This window comes from Strix aluco, chromosome 5, assembly GCF_031877795.1.
Source record: "Strix aluco isolate bStrAlu1 chromosome 5, bStrAlu1.hap1, whole genome shotgun sequence".
Taxonomy (NCBI): domain Eukaryota; kingdom Metazoa; phylum Chordata; class Aves; order Strigiformes; family Strigidae; genus Strix; species Strix aluco.
Window position 1 is genome coordinate 87,096,545 of NC_133935.1, and position 20,581 is coordinate 87,117,125.

Sequence of the window (20,581 nt, forward strand, 5' to 3'; positions counted from 1 at the left end):
ATCACAGAGCAAAAACCATACGGCAAAATGAAAAGGAAAAGAGATCAGAGATTTGTACTGTGGATCTGAATCACTATTTTTTCATTTGGTTTCAATGCGGCAGCGTGCTGTCTTCAATTTCTTTATTTGTCAATGAAGGTGCCATTGAAATGAGGAGAAAAATTGTTTCATGCACACAGTTGCTACAGGACCCTCTGAAATACAGAAAAATTAGTGCAGAATTTAGAAGTGCAGAATTTAGAATAGGAAAGTGGCACTGTTCCTAACCCATGTCAAGCACTCCTCGCCGAAGACATGGCAGACAAAACAAGCTGTTCTTTGTAATTGTAAATGAAAATACTATATTAAATATCATGCAGTAGCAGAAACGGGTGCCATTCACTTCTTGTTGACAGTAACTAATCATTTTTTACCATATTTAAGTGAATTATGATGCAGATGGTAAGGTCATTGTAACTTTTTTTCTGACAGGTGCACACACAAGCGTACCTGACAGGTTTATAAATGAGTTTTCAAGGAGGAAACTGCCCAAACCAGAAAGGGAGACAGCTTGGGCAATAACATCTGACAAAAGACTAAAATTGATTGTATTAATTTTTAGTGCTGAGCAATTTTCTACCTCATATTGATACTTACGGCTTAAATATTTTTTTCCTCCCCCAAACTTTTTCTCCTCAGTTGAAATAGAAGCAGTCCCATTTTGTATGCAAATCAATTAATATCTGTCCAGTGTCAGTGCCTGTGAAGGATTTTGGTTTCTTTTCTAAAATGACAGAGACAGCCTACTGTGAGGTCCTATGAAAAGATAAATCTGTGCTTACTATCTCATTTCTCCTCCTCTCCTTCCCCATCTAGGCCTGTCAGTGTAGAACTTGGGTAGCGTACAGTTAAGTCCCTGTGTAGGAGTGCAGTTAGGACAAAACAGAGTTTAGTCACAGCTATTAAAGAGTGTTCTGTTGTCCCTGGCTAAGCTTACAGTTTGGTTACGATATTATTCAGACTGAGAGAAAAAATCCTGATAATTTGTCCACTGCCTGGTAAGACTAGAAATGTGAATGAAAATTTGCCTGCCCTGCTTTGCAGGCAGAGTTTATTCTCTCAAGTCAATTAAAAATGTTTTCTTCTGTGATTGTCTAAAGGCATTTCTCTGTCCTCTGCATGTTCTGCTATTTTTTTTTTTCCGGTTATATTTCTTGAGCTTTTATGTAACTAGTTCCAGCTTGGACACTTACGAGTGCAATTCCATGCCTCGATCAGTTAGCTGATTTTGGTACAGTGGAGAGATACAGAGTCGGGTGCCTCTGCAGGTCATCCCATTGTAAAAGCAATCTGTGAAGGCTTGTTGTCAAAGGAAACGTGCTTTGTTTAAGGAATCTGGGTAGTTATGTTAATGCTGAAGTTTGCTGAGAGGAATCCTAACTACTTCTACTGCTGCTTTTGATTTTAGTGTTAATTTAAGATACGCTTTCCCCTAGCAGGACAGGTGGCCAGTATAGAACAGGTGTAATTTAGAGTGAAATAGCCCCGTATAGTACTGTTGTCTGTTATGACTTGAATAATTTAAGTATGATGCTTGGAGGTTAAGGTCAGTTTGGAGCCATGTTGGGTTAAGTACTTCATAAACATAAAAAGATCACACACTCCTCCAATGAATCAGGAATGTGCCTGAATTCTACAGCTGACCTAACATGGGTGGTGCTCAGCTAGAATCAAAGACATAAATAACCCCTATGTTTTAGCCTGCATGTGTGCATCTGATAAGAAGGCCAGAGATTTACAGCATCGCTTTGCAAGATGGTGGCAGACGTAGTTTCTTCACCACACTCCTGTTCCTTCATTTTCACTACTTTCTTGGTTTGCCATCAACCTGGTTATGCCAGCTTGAAGGACTGCACTATACACCAGGTCACAGAAACAATTTTGGAGTTAAAAACTCCACAAAAAAGGAGGGGAGGATATTTCTAGCTGGGTAAGTGTCGCTTGTCCTGCTTCCCTGCAAAAAGTTGTGTCAGTCAAACAAGGAGGCAGTAAGTTCCAGAATAGGGATGGGTGTGAGCAGCTGGGATTTAAAACTCCTTAGCATGAAACATTTGATGTCCAGCTCCCCATAGCATAAAATTCAGCTCCATTGACTAATTTAACTGCTAATTGTTGCTAAGGTTTTCTGTTCAGTTATTTTCCTTAAACGCAAACACTTCTGTATAGTTAATAACATAGAGGAGATAAGAGGACTGGAGAAGTGTCACAGTCTGACTCATCTTAGTTTGTCACACAACAGACTCAGTGCAATCAGTGGCCTTGAGGACTTACCTATCAGGATACTCAATCTGGTAAGGAAGAAGTAATTCTAGTGGTTTTCCTGTCCGCCTTTTATCTATATATTAATGCTTTAATAAATGTGAAGATAGTTACATAACAAATTTTCTGAGATCTTTGTAATACTGGACACATTTTTTTTCTATTAATACAGGATCATAGAATGATATAGGTTAGAAGGGAGCTGGGAAGATCATCTGATCCATCTCCATCTTCAGTGGAGATCGCTCAGGGCCTTGTCCAGCTGGGTTTTGAATTTCTCCAAGGATATTTTGCTTTTGCTCTGGGTAGGTTTTGTTGTTGCTTATGTGACATGTAAGAAGTTACTGTGCAAGTCCCACAGTACAAACAATGATTTATTTTATTGTTTCTTTAAAACACATTTCCTCATGAAGTTGTGTTCATGACAGCAGTGAGCTAGGACAGGAGAGGAAGAAGTGAGGACTGAGCAGCCTCCGTTTGTTTTAGAAAACGAGTCAAGTTGAGGATGCAAATCTGATATATTATTAAAGGATCTTTGTTTCATTTTTTAAGGGTCTTGTCATGAGATTGGAAGCTTTGTATTGCCAGCTTTGCATCAAGATATCTAGGGTATATTTGTTTAAATACAACGTTTCTAGGTTATATTTCTAGATGCTTTAGTGGGATTTATCTGGCTCCAGATTTCTGCGGTGTAGACAAGTGCACCTGAGCTAGTTATTTTCTGGTGCCTCGAAGTCAGTGGAGAGAAACGGACACTTGAAAAACTTCATTATTCTGATCCAGCTGCTGATATCTGCATTAATACAAGATGCATCAGGCCTTGGAAGTTCCTGTTTCTCTCTGTTGGTTATGATAGCGATAACTAACCTAGATACCGACCTCTGTCCATGCCTACACTTGTTTGCATGCATCTGGCTCTTTTACAGGCCTTGGGAAGGCATTTATTTCAGTGTTCCTCAGGTCCATGTTTGTAAAATGTCCTTAATAATATCAACACTTTCTTCTAAATCATTTTGAGATTCTTAATAGGAAGAGCCATCAATATAGAGGTCGCACAGAAACACAAGCAAAAACTATTTTTAATGCTGTTCAATTGCTATAAAATACAACAGTCTATTTTTTAATAAGTTTTACTTTGTAATAAGTTTAAAAATATTTAATGGGATTTTAAAAATGAGTAACAAAAAAGCTATACATAGAAATATGCTCATATTTGCCACATTAGTTTTAAGCACCTACATAAATATTTTAGGCAAAGTGAATGAAACCCTTATCAAGAATAGAAATATTCTTTTCCAATCCTTTTAAAATTTTAAAGATTTCTCTTCAGTTCTGTAGTAACTGATATAGAAAAGAGTAACTAAGGTCTGTACCCATCAGGGCCTGATTGGCCCTTGTACTTATTACTGCTTTGATATTCAGGAAAGGTATTCACATTTAAAAGTGGACAGTAGTATGTTTTGAATAATATATTCCAATGGTGTTCAGTAACGTATTTTTAATATACTTATATTTCAGGTATATAATGCCTTCAGTAGCTTTCAGTTATGTCCTTAGTAGCAATAAAACTGAATTTTGTCTCATTTTTAGTGGATAAGATTAACTCAGATTGGCAAAAACGTGTCTAAAAGTTCTGAAATGAACTGTAGGAGTATGACGATCTAAGCTGACAGGAAGAGCTTTCCTCTAAATACTTTCTTCAGGGAGAAATACAGCCGCTCAGCCATTGTATGCACTAATTTCCTCATCTGTTAAAAGGTCTAATAATAATTCTGTTAGTAATGGTTATCTGCTCTATAAAATGTTTTGGAGGTTGTGTTAACAGCTAAGCCTTATTAATATGAACATGTTCTTCAGTTTTGGTTCTTACATGCTGATATGATTATTTATATAACTGCTTGTCTTTTTTAATTAGCAAAGTAGATAGTCATGTGGAAATTATGTAAATAGGCAGATTTTAGCATAGCGTTTTCTTTTACCAATTAGAATAAAATGCAGTTCTTTTTTCGTGGGAGCATTCATCCCCTCTCTTCCCATTGATTCATCTTTCTTTTCCATTTTCCCTTGAGCTTTTTATGTTGAAAGAGTAGTAAGGTCTGAAGTTTGGAAGAGAGGGCTTCAAAAACTGTAAATACTGCCTAGCTATACCAAAAAGCCTTTATTCTGCTTATGTTTGCAAAAAAATAAGAAGTGAAGCTCTAATGAACTGGACTCTTAGGAATTTTATGCTTTGCAAAAAAGGATCTCTACACAAATCCCTTTAGTTCACAGAATTTTATGTGCACCTCTTGCATAGCACTTTGCAACTAGAGCTCTGAGCTGTACCCTATTAAACAGAGGTCTAACGAAGAACAGGAAGAGAAGAGGGAGCCTCCATGCTATTAATAACCTAATTAAACATTTAAAAGTCAGGAAAAATGTCAAGGACAGACAACTGGATTAACATTAGAGTCAGCAAGCTTATTTATTTCAATAGTTCCTAAATATTTATTAATAGAATATGAGGCTTCTAAGCTTTCAGGACAAGGTGATGCTGATGGGAAAATATAACTTGCAAGGTTATACAGAAAGAATCATGTGGAGAGGCCATCTGGGTACGTGTGGCCACTGGGACAAAGATGAGTACAGAACCTAGCATGTTGTACCTATTTGGAGTTCGTAGCAGAAACGAGTGTGTGATTTGTGAGGCCCTGAGAAATGAAGCCATCTGGTGTCCACTGATAAATCTAGGTCTTCTATCTTGTCCCTTGTTTGGAAGGAATATAAAATAATGATAGCTGGTTATGAGTTCTCAAAAGCTTGGGTCATTTCTTGTGTTAGAGTCTAGATGAACTTACAGTAAGGTGGGTTTTGGTGGTTTGGGGTTTTTTTAACATTTCTGTGCATTCTGTCACTGACAGCAAATAAAGTCTGGCTTCACTTAGTATGCATTAAGATGATCTTGTGTATCCTAGAGATATTTTTATAGGCTGCCCATAGTCCAGAGAAGACAGTTCTACCTTAATATTTTCATTATTTATTCTGTAATCATAAGTGTAAATATAACCATGATTACAGAGGGAAATTATATGTATTTATGTATATATATTCTGTAATTTTATGTGCATATCTATTTCCTAAATTTTGAGTTGGATAGTAACAAGAGTATCCTTTAGCCAGTATCAGCTTTAAAAGGATGTCAGAGCTCTTTTTATTGCTGTTGTCTCTCGCTGCTCTTCAAGGTGAGTTGAAGATAAGTTACTCAGAAGATAGTTGGTTCTTTTTTCCTTGAGCAGTATGGAAAGCTGTAATATGTCATCTCAAGATGAAGATGGGCTAATGCATAAAAGGCCTATTTGTAATAGGATTCTCAATAATGAAGTGAACGCTGTTCTTCCTCAGGAATATTGTTTTCCATCTGTAGAACTTTATCAACAGTTTCTATGCTTTCATTTCTTCTTAGAGCTCTAACCAGATTGAGAAAGTAACTGGGTTGAACAGCTTGAAAACTCTACAGAAGCTGGACCTATCTAGCAATAAAATAACTCGTCTAGAAGGCTTGGAGGGACACGATCTACTAGAGATGATTAACCTAGAGGATAACCAGGTAGCATACTTCATATTGATCTCAGTTTTTTCTAAGAATGCTTAATTATAATTTTTTTTCTGAAATTCAATCCCGTTCAGCTTAATCAAAACATCTCACAACACTGCAAGAAATGAATATTAGAAAAGATGACATTTTTTCCTTTGGTATTTCACTCTAGTGCTGTTTTATATTTTGACTGATGGTGTACTCAGGCCTTATTTAATATCTCTAGGTGGATTTATCTTTATGTAGGTATCACTTCTGTAGTATTTAGTGCTCACATACATATAGAACTAACAGTGCTCCCTTGGGTGGATAAGATAGGGATGAGTATGCAGCTTTTTCAGCTTGACTGTTCTTGAGGATCTTTACTTACATCACAGCTTTTCTACTCCCAGGCCTCAGGAGGGTTTGCTAATATCTCTCTAGCCCAATTTTATGACCATGGATTCTTCTGAGCTCTCAGCTGGAAACTTCCTGTAAGGCAGAACTGCATGTGCTCTATTATAAAGTGGCTTTTGTTATGCAGCAGAATTTTCACTGGAAGTACAATGATACAATCCAACTCATTTGTATTTGAATTTTGAAACCCAAGCCATATATACATAATGCTTTTGCTATTGATCTTCTAGGGTCCTTAACTGAAAAGACCATCAATTTATGAATCATTTTGACATCAAAGACAGATTTGCATGTGAAAAAAAAAATCTGAGAAAATAAGAAATAAAATTATAAACTAGGAATTGAACATTTTCCATCATTTTTCCCCACCTGCAAGATACATTTACAGGATTTAATTCAAGACGCTATGAATTCTTTTTCTCACACTGTGTTCAGGTTGACATTTAAAGGTACATCAATTGCACAAGACAGGAAACTAATAGTATGGTTGCTATTAGCATTAATAGCACCACTTCCATTGCCTTATATAGTTTCCACTGTTCTTTATGGCATGCAAAAGCTATTAATTTTACCTCATCAAAAGTTGTCTATTTTAATGATGTTATTGAAACTGTTTAATGAGTCACCATTTTTTGAACATTTTCTTCTGAAGAATAATTTAAAGAGAATTTTAATTAATTAACACAGAAAAACCTGAGTTACTTCAGCTCACTGCCACCCAGAATGATCTTAAATGCTTGATTTTTCAAAAATGGGCACAATAGGTTTATCTGCAAACCGTGTCTCTCATGTACATCTGCAGTGATTTTCAAATATTGATGGTTGACATTCTATGATTTATTTAGGAAGTCACAGAATCACTGAATCATTCAGGTTGGAAAAGACCCTTGGGATCATTGAGTCCAACCATCAGCTCTACTCTACAAAGTTCTCCCCTATACCACCTCCCTGGGCAGCCTATTCCACTCTCTGACCACTCTTTCTGGGAAAAATTTTTTCCTCATGTCCAGTCTGAACCTCCCCTGTTGCAGTTTAAAGCCGTTCCCTCTTGTTCTGTCACTAATTCCCTGTGAGAAGAGACCAGCACCAACCTCTCTACAACGTCCTTTCAGGGAGCTGTAGAGAGTGATGAGGTCTCCCCTCAGCCTTCTCTTCTTCAAACTAAACAGTCCCAGCTCCTTCAATCTCTCCTCACAGGATTTATTCTCCAGGCCCTTCCCCAGCTTCGTTGCCCTCCTCTGCCCTCGCTCCAGCCCCTCGAGATCTCTCTCGTATTGAGGTGCCCAAAACTGGACACAACACTCCAGGTGTGGCCTCACCAGTGCAGAGCACAGGGGGACTATCACCTCCCTGCTTCTGCTGGTCATGCTATTTCTAAAACAAGCCAGGATGCTGTTGGCTTTCTTGGCCACCTGAGCACACTGCTGGCTCATGTTCAGCTGCTTGTCAATTAGAACCCCCAGATCCTTTTCTTCCAGACAGCTCCAGCCACACCTCCCAAATGTCCACCCAAATGACATTTAATTTGGTCAAAACTGTTCCGCAGTGGGGCTTCTTGTTATCTCAAAATGAATATTGGACAGGCTATGGTTGAGGTTTGTGTTTTTAGACACTTTACATAAGCTGAGTATAAGTTAGGGATAGAATCTGAAATCTTCTAGGTTCAGTCTTTCAGCAGTGGAGGAAAACCAGGTAACTTTACATAGGAATTCATCCCAGCGTACCATGGATCGGGTGAGCTCTGGAACTGACTCTCTCCACCCATTATAAAGTGAGGTTAGCTTGGGCTAACTTAACAGATGGCTAAAATCAGGCGGCATGAATTCTATTTGACCCATTTTCTTTTATTTGAGAGCCTTACAACTGTTCACTCAAGGTCTAGCTCGAGTGCCTCTAGCGTGACTTTGCTTTGGATACACAAACTTTGCTTAATCCCAGGTAACTTCCAGTGCTTATGTGATGTGCCTGAGTGCCACCAACCTAGGTTTCCCTTGTGGATAGATGAGACCTTAGGTGGAATGCATCACCCTCTGGACACAGACAGCCAAGGACAGCTATGCTGATGCTTTTCAGTCAAGTGCTGCAAGTTAGGTAGGATGAACTTGAGCTCCAGTGAAAAGAAACTCTTCTTAGAAGGATTTTTTTTTTTTGCTAGTCAACTGAAGTGCAAATATAACTGCAGAATTGCCTCACTTAAGCGCATCCACCACATAAAAGCTAAATGTGTTAGGGCTTGACATTTGAAAGAACTGGAAAAACGCAGGTGGTTTGAAATTGGTGTCTGTATTATACTGCTTCTCCAGCTAACATCCAAGTTGTCTGCTTTTTGTGACTAGAAGTGCCTTATTGAATGCAGTTAACATGTATACCTATTTTGTGAGTATAATTTTTTTTTTATGTCCAGATTTTAAGAGCAGGGATTAAAATACTTTTTTTTCCCCATAGTTCTCATGGATTCTGTTGCTGCTGATTTGTGCTCTGTTTCTGTCACTAATTAGATCGCTGAGCTGCGTGAACTTGAATGTATTGAAGATCTACCTCTCCTCAGAGTTTTAAATCTTTTAAAAAATCCTGTACAGGTAAGAAAGAACTAAAGAGGAAGCCAAAGATAAGAACCTGGAACTGCTGTTTAGGATCACACCAGAATCCATTTAGCCTCAGCTTCTATCTCCAAGAGTGGCTGGGTCATTTCAGGGAAAAGTACAGGAAATAGGGAGTGATGGTTTCCCTGGCATCGTTACCCACCTTCATCTGGGAACTTTGAACCAAAGCTGTGTGTGAATCATGATGTTTAATCATGAGGTTGAGCAACTTGGTCTAGCGGAAGGTGTCCCTGTCCATGGAAGAGGGACTAGATCTAGATGATCTTTAAGGTCCCTTCCAACTCAAACCATTCTGTGATTCTATCCATGTAGTAAATCCATGAATTTTATTAATTCCATTTGCAAATCCATTTATACATTTGTACCCACAGTACGCCAAGATTTTTGTTTGCTTTGAAAGTCTGTATTTGGTTGTTGCTAGGAAAAGCTCAAAGGAATTCAGTAGTAACCCTCTTAAAATCATGTGTCTCTGGAATCTGTGTCTTCTTTAGGATTTACTCAGTTCTCATTTATGGCTCCCATAATATTCCTCAACTAATGAATTAAACATCCATTTTATCAACAACAATGACATTTGCAAAATATCAGAAATTCTGACTTTGACTCTGCATTTGTAATTTGTCCTGAGTGATCAAAGATGATTCTATCCCAACTCTTGTGATTTCCAAATTCTGCGTGAATTTTGTAGTGATTTCCAATGTCATAATGAAGAAAAATGTTAAAGGTTTAGCTTCTTCTTGTAATTGCCAGTTTTGTATTGTCTTTCATGAGAATGGTCGGTTGTGGCGCACAATGAAATTAGCATGAAAAAATACCCAAAATAGGCTGCCCCTGGTCCTCTGTAATCTGAAAGTCTTTTTCTGTTCTTTCTCCAAGCAAAGTATGATCCTATTCCTTTCAATAACTATTTTAATAACTTATACATGCAACAATCATCTTAAGACAGCTGTGTGCTGTTTTAACAAGACCTTACTGTTTTTAGAACTAAGAAGCTTCATGAACTTGTCAGTGTCAGCTTTCTAATTTGATTTTTAATTGTTCTTTTTTATTGTCTCAGTCTTGAAGGCCTATATGATGACAAATTTATAATGCAAATTATAATTAATTAAATTATAATTAATTATAATGCAAAAGTTGCTATAGTACTACTAAGGTTACAAGTATTAATCATAGTTTGTTACATAATCCCAGTGTAGATAATGCTTTTAGTTCTCCAGCAGCCTTTCTTGGTGTTCTAGTGGGTGTGGTGGGGATTTTTAAATTCCCATCTTGACCGATGTAGTTGCAGACTTTTGAACAATGAATAGCTTTTGCTGCAGAAGCTAAGTTTATGGTGGGAGGTCAATTTGTACAGTGTATTGACATCCTTCAGGGTAAAAAGCTTTTTATGCTGCAATGTATTAAGGCCAATTTAATTTCAACTGATTGAAATGAAATATTAGATCGATGAAGTAGTTTATGTCAAAGAGGAAACTTTGTCCTTCAGGAGCAAACAGATTATTGGCTCTTCGTGATTTTCATGTTGCTCCAACTAACAGAACTGGATCTCAAGAAGGTTTCAGTGGAAGAAAAGGTATGTAAGCATCATATCATTCTGGAATTTTTCTAAATAAAATACAAAAGACTGTGCATGCAAATGTAGCTATGTAGTCATTTGGGTGTAACAAATCTCCCATGGTTCATCCCCCAAGATAGGCTACAAATTGAGAGACTTTTGCTTTTAAATCCAGATATATATCTACAGAATTTCTGGAGCAGTTGTGGTATGTAAAAATGCAAAGCTTACCTAAAAGCTTTGTTCAGTGAAGAAATTTACTTAGCAGCCATTGTTACTCAGCTAGTGAACCTAAACAGGCGACTACATTCCTGAAATACTCTGAAGTGATAACCACTATGTTACCTCTAAAATACCATTGCTGGGTTTTTTTAGTGTCATGTACAGCAAAGTGAACTCTGAAAGTTATAATGATGCTTACTTCCCATTCTACTCCATACAGCTTTCACTGCAAAATCTTCTCCCCCAAAAAAACTACTCAGACTGCTTCCAGTAACTTTCTGTTGTAATAGAAACCTTTCCCTCTTGTGCAGCTTTTACTGTAATTTGGTTGTGGCGTGTAGTATCTGGGCCCAAGTCATGCTAGAACTGTTAGGATTAACAGCTGCCAATTGGGGTTGGATTTCAGGGAATTACCCTTTAAAAATGATTCTTACAAGAAATTCATCACTCCTAACTTTAGCTGCATAAATATTAGGGTTCTTGTTTAATGTCAGGCGCTTTCTATCATGAACACAGAGAAGGCATGATACCAGGCTGTAATTTACCCCGCTTACCCAAAATGTTGATCTTACTCTTTGTCTTATGTGGCAATCTGTTTTCCTTCCAATAACATTTTGAATATATTAAAGAAATTTTTCCTTCTCTACAGACTGTAAAAATAAGCCTGAATGACTGGTTTAGACTAGCACTTCTGGATGATTAAAGTTATTTATTTCAGAAAATCCTCTCCTCAGGTTATTTGAGAACTCTAGCCTCATACACTCTCTTATCAAACTGAATTTGGAGGCAGCAGCTCTTCTGTCTCACTAACACACAAAATGGATGTACAGAAATGTTGTAGTTTAGATCAGAAGTGTAGTTTTGAAGTGAAACTCCCAGTTGCCCAACTTGCCATGCTTGATTCTCATCGCAGAATAGTCTTGCAACACAAGAACTAGACTTCTTCTGGATTAACCCCAACTAGATGATGTGCACCAGGATGCACCTAATGTCCTGCTAGCCACTAATTCAGACCAAAGGATCAAACTAGAGTGAAACGAGCTTCTAAAATAGTGTGGAAACTCGGTCCATATTTTGCTTTAAAGAGCCACTGCTATTGCACCACACTACTTGCTAATATAGGCATGGCTGTCATCGGAGCTTACGGCAGCATTTTGCAGCAGTGTCAGCTTGTTGATATTTGATAGTTTACACGAAATGACTATTCAGTAGTTCTTAACCTGTTTCTGAGTGGGTAGCATTAATAATACCAAAAAATATACAACTCATTAGCAGTCAGCACCCTCAACAGAGATTTCAGCAGAATGGATGGAGGGAATCCTTGGAGTTTGAGTGCTCCTCCCCCCAGGAAAGACGAAATGCATTGTCAGGAGAAAATTGCAGTGTGCTTACTTTGTTAATGCCCATTCTGTTCCTCTTCTGACGAATAAATGGATGGCTTCAGTCCCTAAGGATTTTAGTTCCGTATCTTCCACCAGCACTGAGAGGATGCAAATTAATGGATAATTAAAACCTAAGCAAAATTACTTTGCATCTTATGTGGCATCCTGTTTTCTTTCCAGAAAAAAGGTTGAATATATTAAAGATGGTGAGCTACCTCTGGCTGCCTTCCATCCATCTATCAAATTGTGCTTAAATCTCCTGAAAAGATTTATGTGGCCGAGTGCTCACAGACAAGCCAAATACAAAGACTGACCCTCATAAATATGAAGCCATCATTATCCATAGTGATCTGCAAAGCATATTGCAGCTGGAAACAATTACATCACTGCTCTTCTTTCTTATGCCCCTAAACTGTGGAAACAGGTTGCTGCTGTGAATAAATACGATCCCCCTCCAGAAGTTGTTGCTGCTAAGGACCATATGACTCACATTATGTATAGCATGCTGCAGCCCCAGAGAATCTTTGACAGGTAAGCTTACCTCCACTTCACGTCTGCTCCTGAGGGTGGCACTCGAGTAAAGCAGAATATGTTGTCATATTTAGAGGGACATTTTTCTGTCCCTCTCCCACCTCTAAATTAAACTAGCAAAGAGGAGAAGTTCTGTAGTACTCTGTTAGCAGTCTGGAAATCAGGCAAATCTTATTTGGTTGAAATTGATTATGAAATGAAGTCAGTCAGTCACCTCTAAAGTCTGAGACAGATTGTCCACAGCTCCATTTCTTTTAAACAATCTGCTGAAACAGATGGCCATTTGCACCATAAATGAAAGATGCAAAATTTCTATCAATACCCAAAGGCAATTTAAAAATCTCTAGAGGGAGAAGGGAGCTGTAAAACATATCTTCTTCCTATTCTGCTTGTTCCTTCTCTTTACACTATTGGCATCCCATTGTGAGCAAAATGGCTTTATTTTGTGGCTTTGGGGCACATTTTATATTCATAAGGTGAAATTTTCTAGTTTGTACTTAGGGAAGCCCAACTACTTCTGCCTTTGGGAGGAGATGATGCTGACTGCCACTTAAAGCACAGAAGGGAGAGGCAAATCAACGTTCTTTTTCCAACGTTGCTGTTGCCGTGCCAGGTGACTTCTCTCAGTCTCATTTCTCATCTAGAAGATGGAAATCACCACACTTTGCTGCTGCTGTGTTGTGATATTTGCTTGATGAATGCTTGGAAAATGCTTTGATATACTCTGATGGAAGATACTATAAAATGTATCTGGTTTCTTTTCATATTGGCTACAGTGGGCACTGAGATCAACTTTTGTGCCCCACACCCTGTTTTAGCACCATTTTGGACATCTTAATTCATAATGAGTAACCTGACTTAAGATCCATGATTTAGTAACTCAGAAATTTCTATTTTTAGAATATCTTTATTGCGCATCTTGTGTTTTCTGGGGTTGTCAATGAAAGACAGGAACCATCCCAGTGGTGATGATAGCTCTGAGTATTCTTAACAGCCTTTAAAAAAAACCCAAACTGTTTTTCAGGGTTGGAGATTTGTTAAAACAAAACCAAAAAAAAGCACAATAGTTTTACCTAAAGGCATGGATTTCTTCCAATGCAGACATAGACTCTGTTTAAATATTTGTTTACTGGATTGTGTATGTGTATCTTCATTGCTGGAAAGAAACAATTCTGTCTTCTGTCAGAGGTATTGTATACACAAACATATGAACATGCAGACCAGCATTTATGGTACTGACCAAAATTGTTAATGATGCTTTGAATGTTTGCCCATGCTCAGCTGGAAAGCACACAACACAGTCATTAATGAAATCTTCCTAATGATGCGTTACAGTCTTCTACACTATAAAATGCATATTGGAACCAGATTGGTATAGTTCATTTGCATCTATATTTTTAGAAGAAATTATAATTAATTCTCTTTTAGTAATATCTCTATTAAAAATAAAACCAGAAAACAAAGCAAAAAGTTACACTGCTGCATACTCCGCAGTCAGAAAACATTAGCATTAAGTTTCTTATGCCATTCCCTCTCTCTGTGTGCCTTGTGATTCTATCTTTAATTACATGGTGACACACCGCTGAACAATATTATGTGTGTTTTTTCCCTACTATAAATGCATGTGACGTTTAAAAAGGTAGCTTGATCATAGCTATAACTGCTACATGGGGAGCAGAAATTTAATAAGAGAGGGCTCTTCAGTCTATTGGGCAAGTACATGATGAGACTTGGTATCTGGCTATGGAGGATAAATTCATTCAGAGAAGAAATAGAGCATGATTATTTTTAACAATGAAGGTAATTAACCATTGGAACAATCTACCAAGGGTACCAAGAATTCTCCACAACTGGAACGTTTTTAATTAAAATATGCTGTAACGGAACCTCAGGTATCGTTCTTGTTTCAAGCCTTAACTCAGGGAAATCCTGTTGCCAGTGAGATGAGGGGAGTCTGAGTAGATGATCACAGTAGTCCCTTCTGGCCTTGAAATCTATTAATCTTGCACAGCAGTGTATTACTGTGCTCGCCAAAGACAAAGAGAGTTGAAAGATGAACATTAAATGAGCCAAGAACTCTACAAGACACTGATTTTCCTACAGCTTGTAAGCAAAACTTTGAGTTTATCTTTTGAGAGCCAGTAAGTGGTGATGTAATGAAAGATAGTTGTCCACGTTCTTCTGATGAAATAACAAATCCAAGGAATTTCAGGATATGAGGAATTTGAGAAATGGAAATTTATTTAAGGGAATTTGAATTCCAAGCATAATCATGTCAAGTAATGATATATTGTTTTGTTACTGGATATAACACTTTCTTGTAAAAGCAAAGATTACAGAGGAATTCTGCAATTTGCAAGCATGTAACAGGTTCTGTGCATGGAGAAGGAATTTATTAAAACTATGTTAAAGATAAGGGTTCTGTCTTCACAGGCCTGCCTTGACATCTTTATTCACAAAGGGCATGGCCTTGAGCAAGAATAAGAACCTTTCTGCTATGTCGTGATAAATTGTGAATCTCTAGTCACTAAGCACGTTTCCTGGAACTCCCATCTTCAAAACAGTTCATTTATAATAATGCACTTGCAGTAACTACAACTGTCACTAATACCTCCTGGGATCATGTTGGCTTAAACTGGTCTTTCCTTACCACAAATGTCTGCAAAGGGAAAGACAGTCTGAACAGCTCAAATAATCAAGAGAGGAGGAAGGTTTTTTCATGAATTGAACAGGATGTCACAACCTAACAGATTCAAATAAGGGTTTTTAAAATGTATTTTTACTTTCTCCAGTATTTTTAATGTATTGTGCTAATAAGCTTATTGTGCTAGTGTTGTGTAATGTTTTGTAAATGTCACCAGTCAGCACAGTAAGTAAAAAATCCTTAAATCTCCCAAAGGTTTTGCTACTATCTTGCTTTAAAATAGTCTAGTGGATGGAACGCTGAACCAGGATCTGGGTTCATTTCACAGTTTAGTAACAGCACATATGTACAGAGTTGAGCCAGCCTCTTAATTTATTAGATGTACCTGCTATTTCTTCTGGGAGGATAGTACTCCACAGGAGAATTAGGAGACTGAATTACATTATTATCTTAGTGCTTCTGAAGCATCAAGTCCCATTATATACATATTGTGTGGTAGATAATAGACCTGGTTTGCTGAACCTAAAATAGGAGTAAAGCTATTACTTAGAAATCTTTTTCCTCCATGCTTGTGTTGAATTGTTATTACTTCTTATAGAGTTAGTTACTTGTAAGAGAAGAGGTAAAAGAAATATACTCTGTTTTCAGGTATTTGTGTTTACCTGTTTTAAAACACATTAAATGGAAGCTAGATGCGCATAGGTAGTTTTCTTCCACTTTTAAATTCAAATTTAAAGCTATTTATTAGTGAAAAATAAGTGGGTTTCAGATTATTTCAACCATTTCTGACATACCATCCAGTGGCATAATCTTAAAATCCAGCTGAGACTTAAAAATGAGAGTCCGAAGTTGCGTTCCATTTTTAGCTGTCTAAATAAATTGCTGGACACTCAAAAGTGCAGAAATACTATTCATTCCACTTCAGCTGGAAGTGGAAATTTGAGGATCTAACCATCTGCTCAGCATGGAGAAAATGGAGGGCTTTGTATTTTTGCAGCACTTCGGGTTCTTTTATTGTAGTGTTATTTGTGTTCAGTGGAGTTTAAGGTTCTTAGTGTTTTTCATTGTGTTGAATTGAAGAGTTCTTTACAAATTGTCACCTTCATCTGGCAAGGCCATGGAAGTCAGCAAGATTGCATGCAGGAGTATGTAAAGGTTTGTAGGATTGAGTCCAGGTTCATGCTAGGCTTGTTATCCTGATCATTAAAATATTATCATCTCTGCAATAGACTCGGAAAACTCTTAAACAAATCCCAGCAACACTGTAACTGCAGAGGGAGCCTTAGAAAAGGCTATAAATCAGAAAAGATTATAGTAGACATAACATTATTGCTTTTGCAAAAGAGACCCAGGGGTCTTTAATGCAGTATTTTGTGCTATTTTTATGTTTAGAGCATAGCAAACTGAGCACACACTTCTGATTTTTGTCTACACTGTGAACAATGTGAATAGTGTGATAGATAGATGAGATTAGTTGAAGTGATGATAAAGTCTCTGCAGAAGCTTTATACAAAGTTGCTGAAGACTTCATCTGTAGGTAATATAATGGCTCCTTGTTTTCCTTTCTTGTAGCACTTTACCTAGTCTTGATGCTCCCTACCCCATGCTGGTATTAGTTGGCCCTCTAGCCTGTGGTAAGAGAGAGCTTACGCATAAGATCTGCAGACAGTTCAACAATTACTTCAGATATGGGTAAGTTTGCTCCATAAATTTAAAAGAACACGAAGCGATCAAAGCTAGAATTGCTGCTGGTTTGTTTTTTGTTGCTGTTTTTTTTTTTTTTTTTAAAGAATTTAAAGTTAAAGACAACCAATAAGTGTTCATTGCTATGCATTTTATCTCTTCCCAGGGCTTGATTGCCTGAAGTCATCAAATACTTCCTTAAAAGAAAAGCTATTTAAATTATCATGTTCTTTTCAAAGGTGAACAGCAAACAAACAAAGAAAAATCTGTCATTTAGTGCTCCTTTTATTGATCTGTTCTGTCTATGCTCACTAATGCCCCTCAACCTAAGCATCTGTTTAGATATGTATGCATTTCTCTTAATTTTTATAATGTACCTGCATATAAACACATTAGCATGCATGTGCAGACTGCATCCAGAAGCTAGGGAAGGAAGCAAGTGCCATTGCTGGACTTGTTTATTATCCTGTGAGTAGTGTTATCAAAGCAAATGGCACCTTTCAGACCTCACCACCTGCTGGGAGGACTAATTCTCCCTAGCTGAAAGGCCTGAATTATGATCCTTACTGCCTTGGGCTCCCTGTGTATTTAGTGGAGAGAAACTATCTCTTTCCAAGGGAGATTCAGCCTTTGTGAATCACTTCCCTGAGGTACCTACCTATTTTCAGAGCACAGTAGATAGGAAGCCTGGCTAAGTTAGATCACCACTATCTGTTGCCTAAAATGAGGTGGTACAAGCTGTTTCACCCATTCCATCCTTTGCAGCACCTCACTTTCACAGGTCCTATAGCACACGCTATTTGCCACTGCTCTGTATTCCTCTATTTTCTCAGAGTTTTTATTACACAAATTTATCTGTTCATTTTTAACCAGACTTGGGCCGTAGTTTCACATGTAATGCATTTGCCACAATAGGACCTGGGTCTGTATTTGTGCCTTTTTAGGTACTGAAGTGGTAAGTTATAAGAAAGGGACTGTGGGCACATGCATACAGGAGAATCATTCCTCAGAGGTCTTAGCACCACAGGACCATGCTCTGCATGTCAGTGTGATGTCTGGTAGTAGCCACCTTCTCTAACGTAATACACCATGGTGAAGGAGCCTACATGTATTGCTGTCTGCTCTGTACTCAGATTATAGCCACTTGCTGGATTAGATTAAACTGGCAGGTTGAAAGGACATTTTAAGAAAAGATCTGTGAAGGTTATGTGACTGGAAAAATTCCTTTTTGCCTTTCTTTAAAGCAACCACTATATTTTGAAAGACTAGATTGGAAATGACAAACTAATTGAACGCCAGTTGAAATTTTCTAAGCAGTATGTGGTTTTTTTTAAGAGCATTGTTTTTATACTGTGTATTTTATTTCCTAAAAGTTTTATGCATGAGGGAAAAAAAAAAGGGGGGGAGAGAGACAGAATCTTAACAGAGCAGAAAATTGCAACCATAAAGCAAAGTTGTATTTTAATTATTCAGTGGAGATTCAAGCAATTTTATGGCTTACACTTTTAAATTTCAAACATTCCACTCATTAAAAATGTATTTCATGCAAGATACCCTGGCAGTTTGAATGTAAACATGGCCTTGCAATTAAAAAGGGTTGTAATGTTTAAAAGTGTTTCAAAAAATAAAGTGAAATTGGACCCTCAAACCATCTGGCTAGTGCTCAGGAATGACCTTTAAAGCTGGATGCGTTCATAATATCTTAAAGAAAATCAGACCTTTGAAGTGAAATTTTACAGACTCCATGTGTAGCACACTGTTCTCATTTGCCACAGCTTGGTGATTAAAAAAAAGTGGCACCCTCTAATGCTGTGATAGTTAAGATCCATCAAGCTCCACGTTATAGACTAAACTTCTTAATGGTTTATAACTCAGCTGCCTTGAGTAAATGAACAGAAACGGCCTGGTAGGTGCTATACCAGTAGGTGGTATATGTTTTGCCATATTTTCCAGGACAATGCAGCAGAAGTCAAAGAGTTAAAATGATGTCGGTGTGAATCGATGCCAAAGCTCCACATTACACTTTTGTTCCTGTTATCCTACAGTGTAAAAATTAAAAACAAAACCAGGGCAGAAATAGGTAGCACAATATAATTTCCTAAGGTAGAACATGAGCCCCTGCATACTGTAGTCTAAAATTGCTACATGCATTGATTTAGCTGGGGTTTTTTGGTTTTGTTTGGGTTGGTTTTTTTAGTGTTTCACCCTGGTAGTAAGCTCACGTATCTGAGGTTTATCCTGTTCTTATGTGGTGTCAGGCAATTACTTTTCCTGCCTTGTATCCCACTTATCTCCCTAGTTTCAGGATTGTTTCTCCCCTTACTATTAGGGGTCTATTTAAAGATTGGTCTTTATATCTCTTTCTTAACCTCACAGTTCAGCCTAACTCCTAGTCTCCTCTTCCATATTTAGGATTCTAACTTTATATCATCCACAAGCTGACATAACTGGGAAAAAAATGGTTTCATCATTTCTCTATTACAGGGTGCTGTGACAGCTTCAGTTCAGGCTATCCTGGGTCGGGGGGGATTTATAGCCAAAATGTAATGTTACATTTAAACTTTTTTTTTGTATTTATGGGTTAATCTTTCAAATATGTGGCATTAGTGGTATGATTTGCACCTCTTTATATTTCTCATATTTCTTATCTTCTTAAAAATAAAATGATTTGTATTATTCTCCCTTTCCCCCCCTCCTATTCTGTAGCTGCTTCTATGATTGAAAACAGGTTATTTCTTTATTATATCATATATCTTCCAGTCCCTGTCACACTACCAGGGCAGCTTACTTTGGTGAAGAAAACAGACTTGATTACTATTTCATTTCTCAAGAAGCATTTGACAAAATGGTGAACACAGTAAGTACCCGACTAGTATCCTAGTAAGCCTATTTCCTACATCCAGAGTGAACTCAACTTTTCTGTCCAGGTCTGACTTTTTTTTTTTTTTTACATTAAGTTTGTGTCTGTGTGCACATGCTTATTCACCCACAGTTATGTGACTTAAGTTCACAGACACAAACCACAAATTCGTTGTATATTTATGCTGTCTCTTCATCTGTATGAATGTATAGAAACCATTAGTGGTCAGTAGGAATCTTCAAACAGTAATATAATGTAGAAATAAACTTATTTCTGGATGCAGATATCTAGTGTGTGTGCAGGAAAGAAAAACTCTTGAAATAGCTGTCATCTTTTTTTTATCTTTTTTTTTTTTTCCTTTTTTCAAAAGCTTCCAGCAACCCTGCAGGGAATGCAGTCTTTTAAAGTTTAGCAAATTCACCCTAAAGGCACTGTGTTTCTCTCCGAAGACAGTGTGCCTCCAGCTACTCTTTCTGATGCCTTTTGCTGCCTGCAATAAAACTTTGGCTTGAAAACCCACAACAGAGCTCATTATTTGAACATATACAAATGGGAGAGCCAACACAGTCTTAAGCAACTGATCTGGTCCTTAATGATAACTCTTAGTTATCAAGTAGTCTAATTTTAAAAGAATATAATCTGCTTACATCTCTCTAGACATCCTACTGGGAACCAAAGTTTCAGTTGTCAGGTTTTAACTTTGAAATTTCTTGGCCAATTATACATTCTCCTTGCAGATTTGTTTCTGTCCTCTCTTTTCTTTGGCATCTTCTATTTTACATGGCACGGCCATATGGTTTGATGTAATGTCAAAAGAAGGATGCCCCTAGCTT

At 37.5% G+C, this 20,581-nt stretch overlaps 1 protein-coding gene across 1 annotated transcript in view; it reads left to right on the forward strand.

The window, feature by feature from the left end:
• Positions 1-20,581, forward strand: part of LRGUK (leucine rich repeats and guanylate kinase domain containing) — a 53,075-nt gene that overhangs the window by 5,301 nt on the left and 27,193 nt on the right. The window contains exons 6-12 of the mRNA XM_074825506.1: positions 2,206-2,330; positions 5,741-5,884; positions 8,767-8,847; positions 10,358-10,444; positions 12,455-12,561; positions 16,778-16,897; positions 19,649-19,745. Coding sequence (XP_074681607.1) covers positions 2,206-2,330; positions 5,741-5,884; positions 8,767-8,847; positions 10,358-10,444; positions 12,455-12,561; positions 16,778-16,897; positions 19,649-19,745 — 761 coding nt within the window. The remainder of the gene's footprint in view (positions 1-2,205; positions 2,331-5,740; positions 5,885-8,766; positions 8,848-10,357; positions 10,445-12,454; positions 12,562-16,777; positions 16,898-19,648; positions 19,746-20,581) is intronic.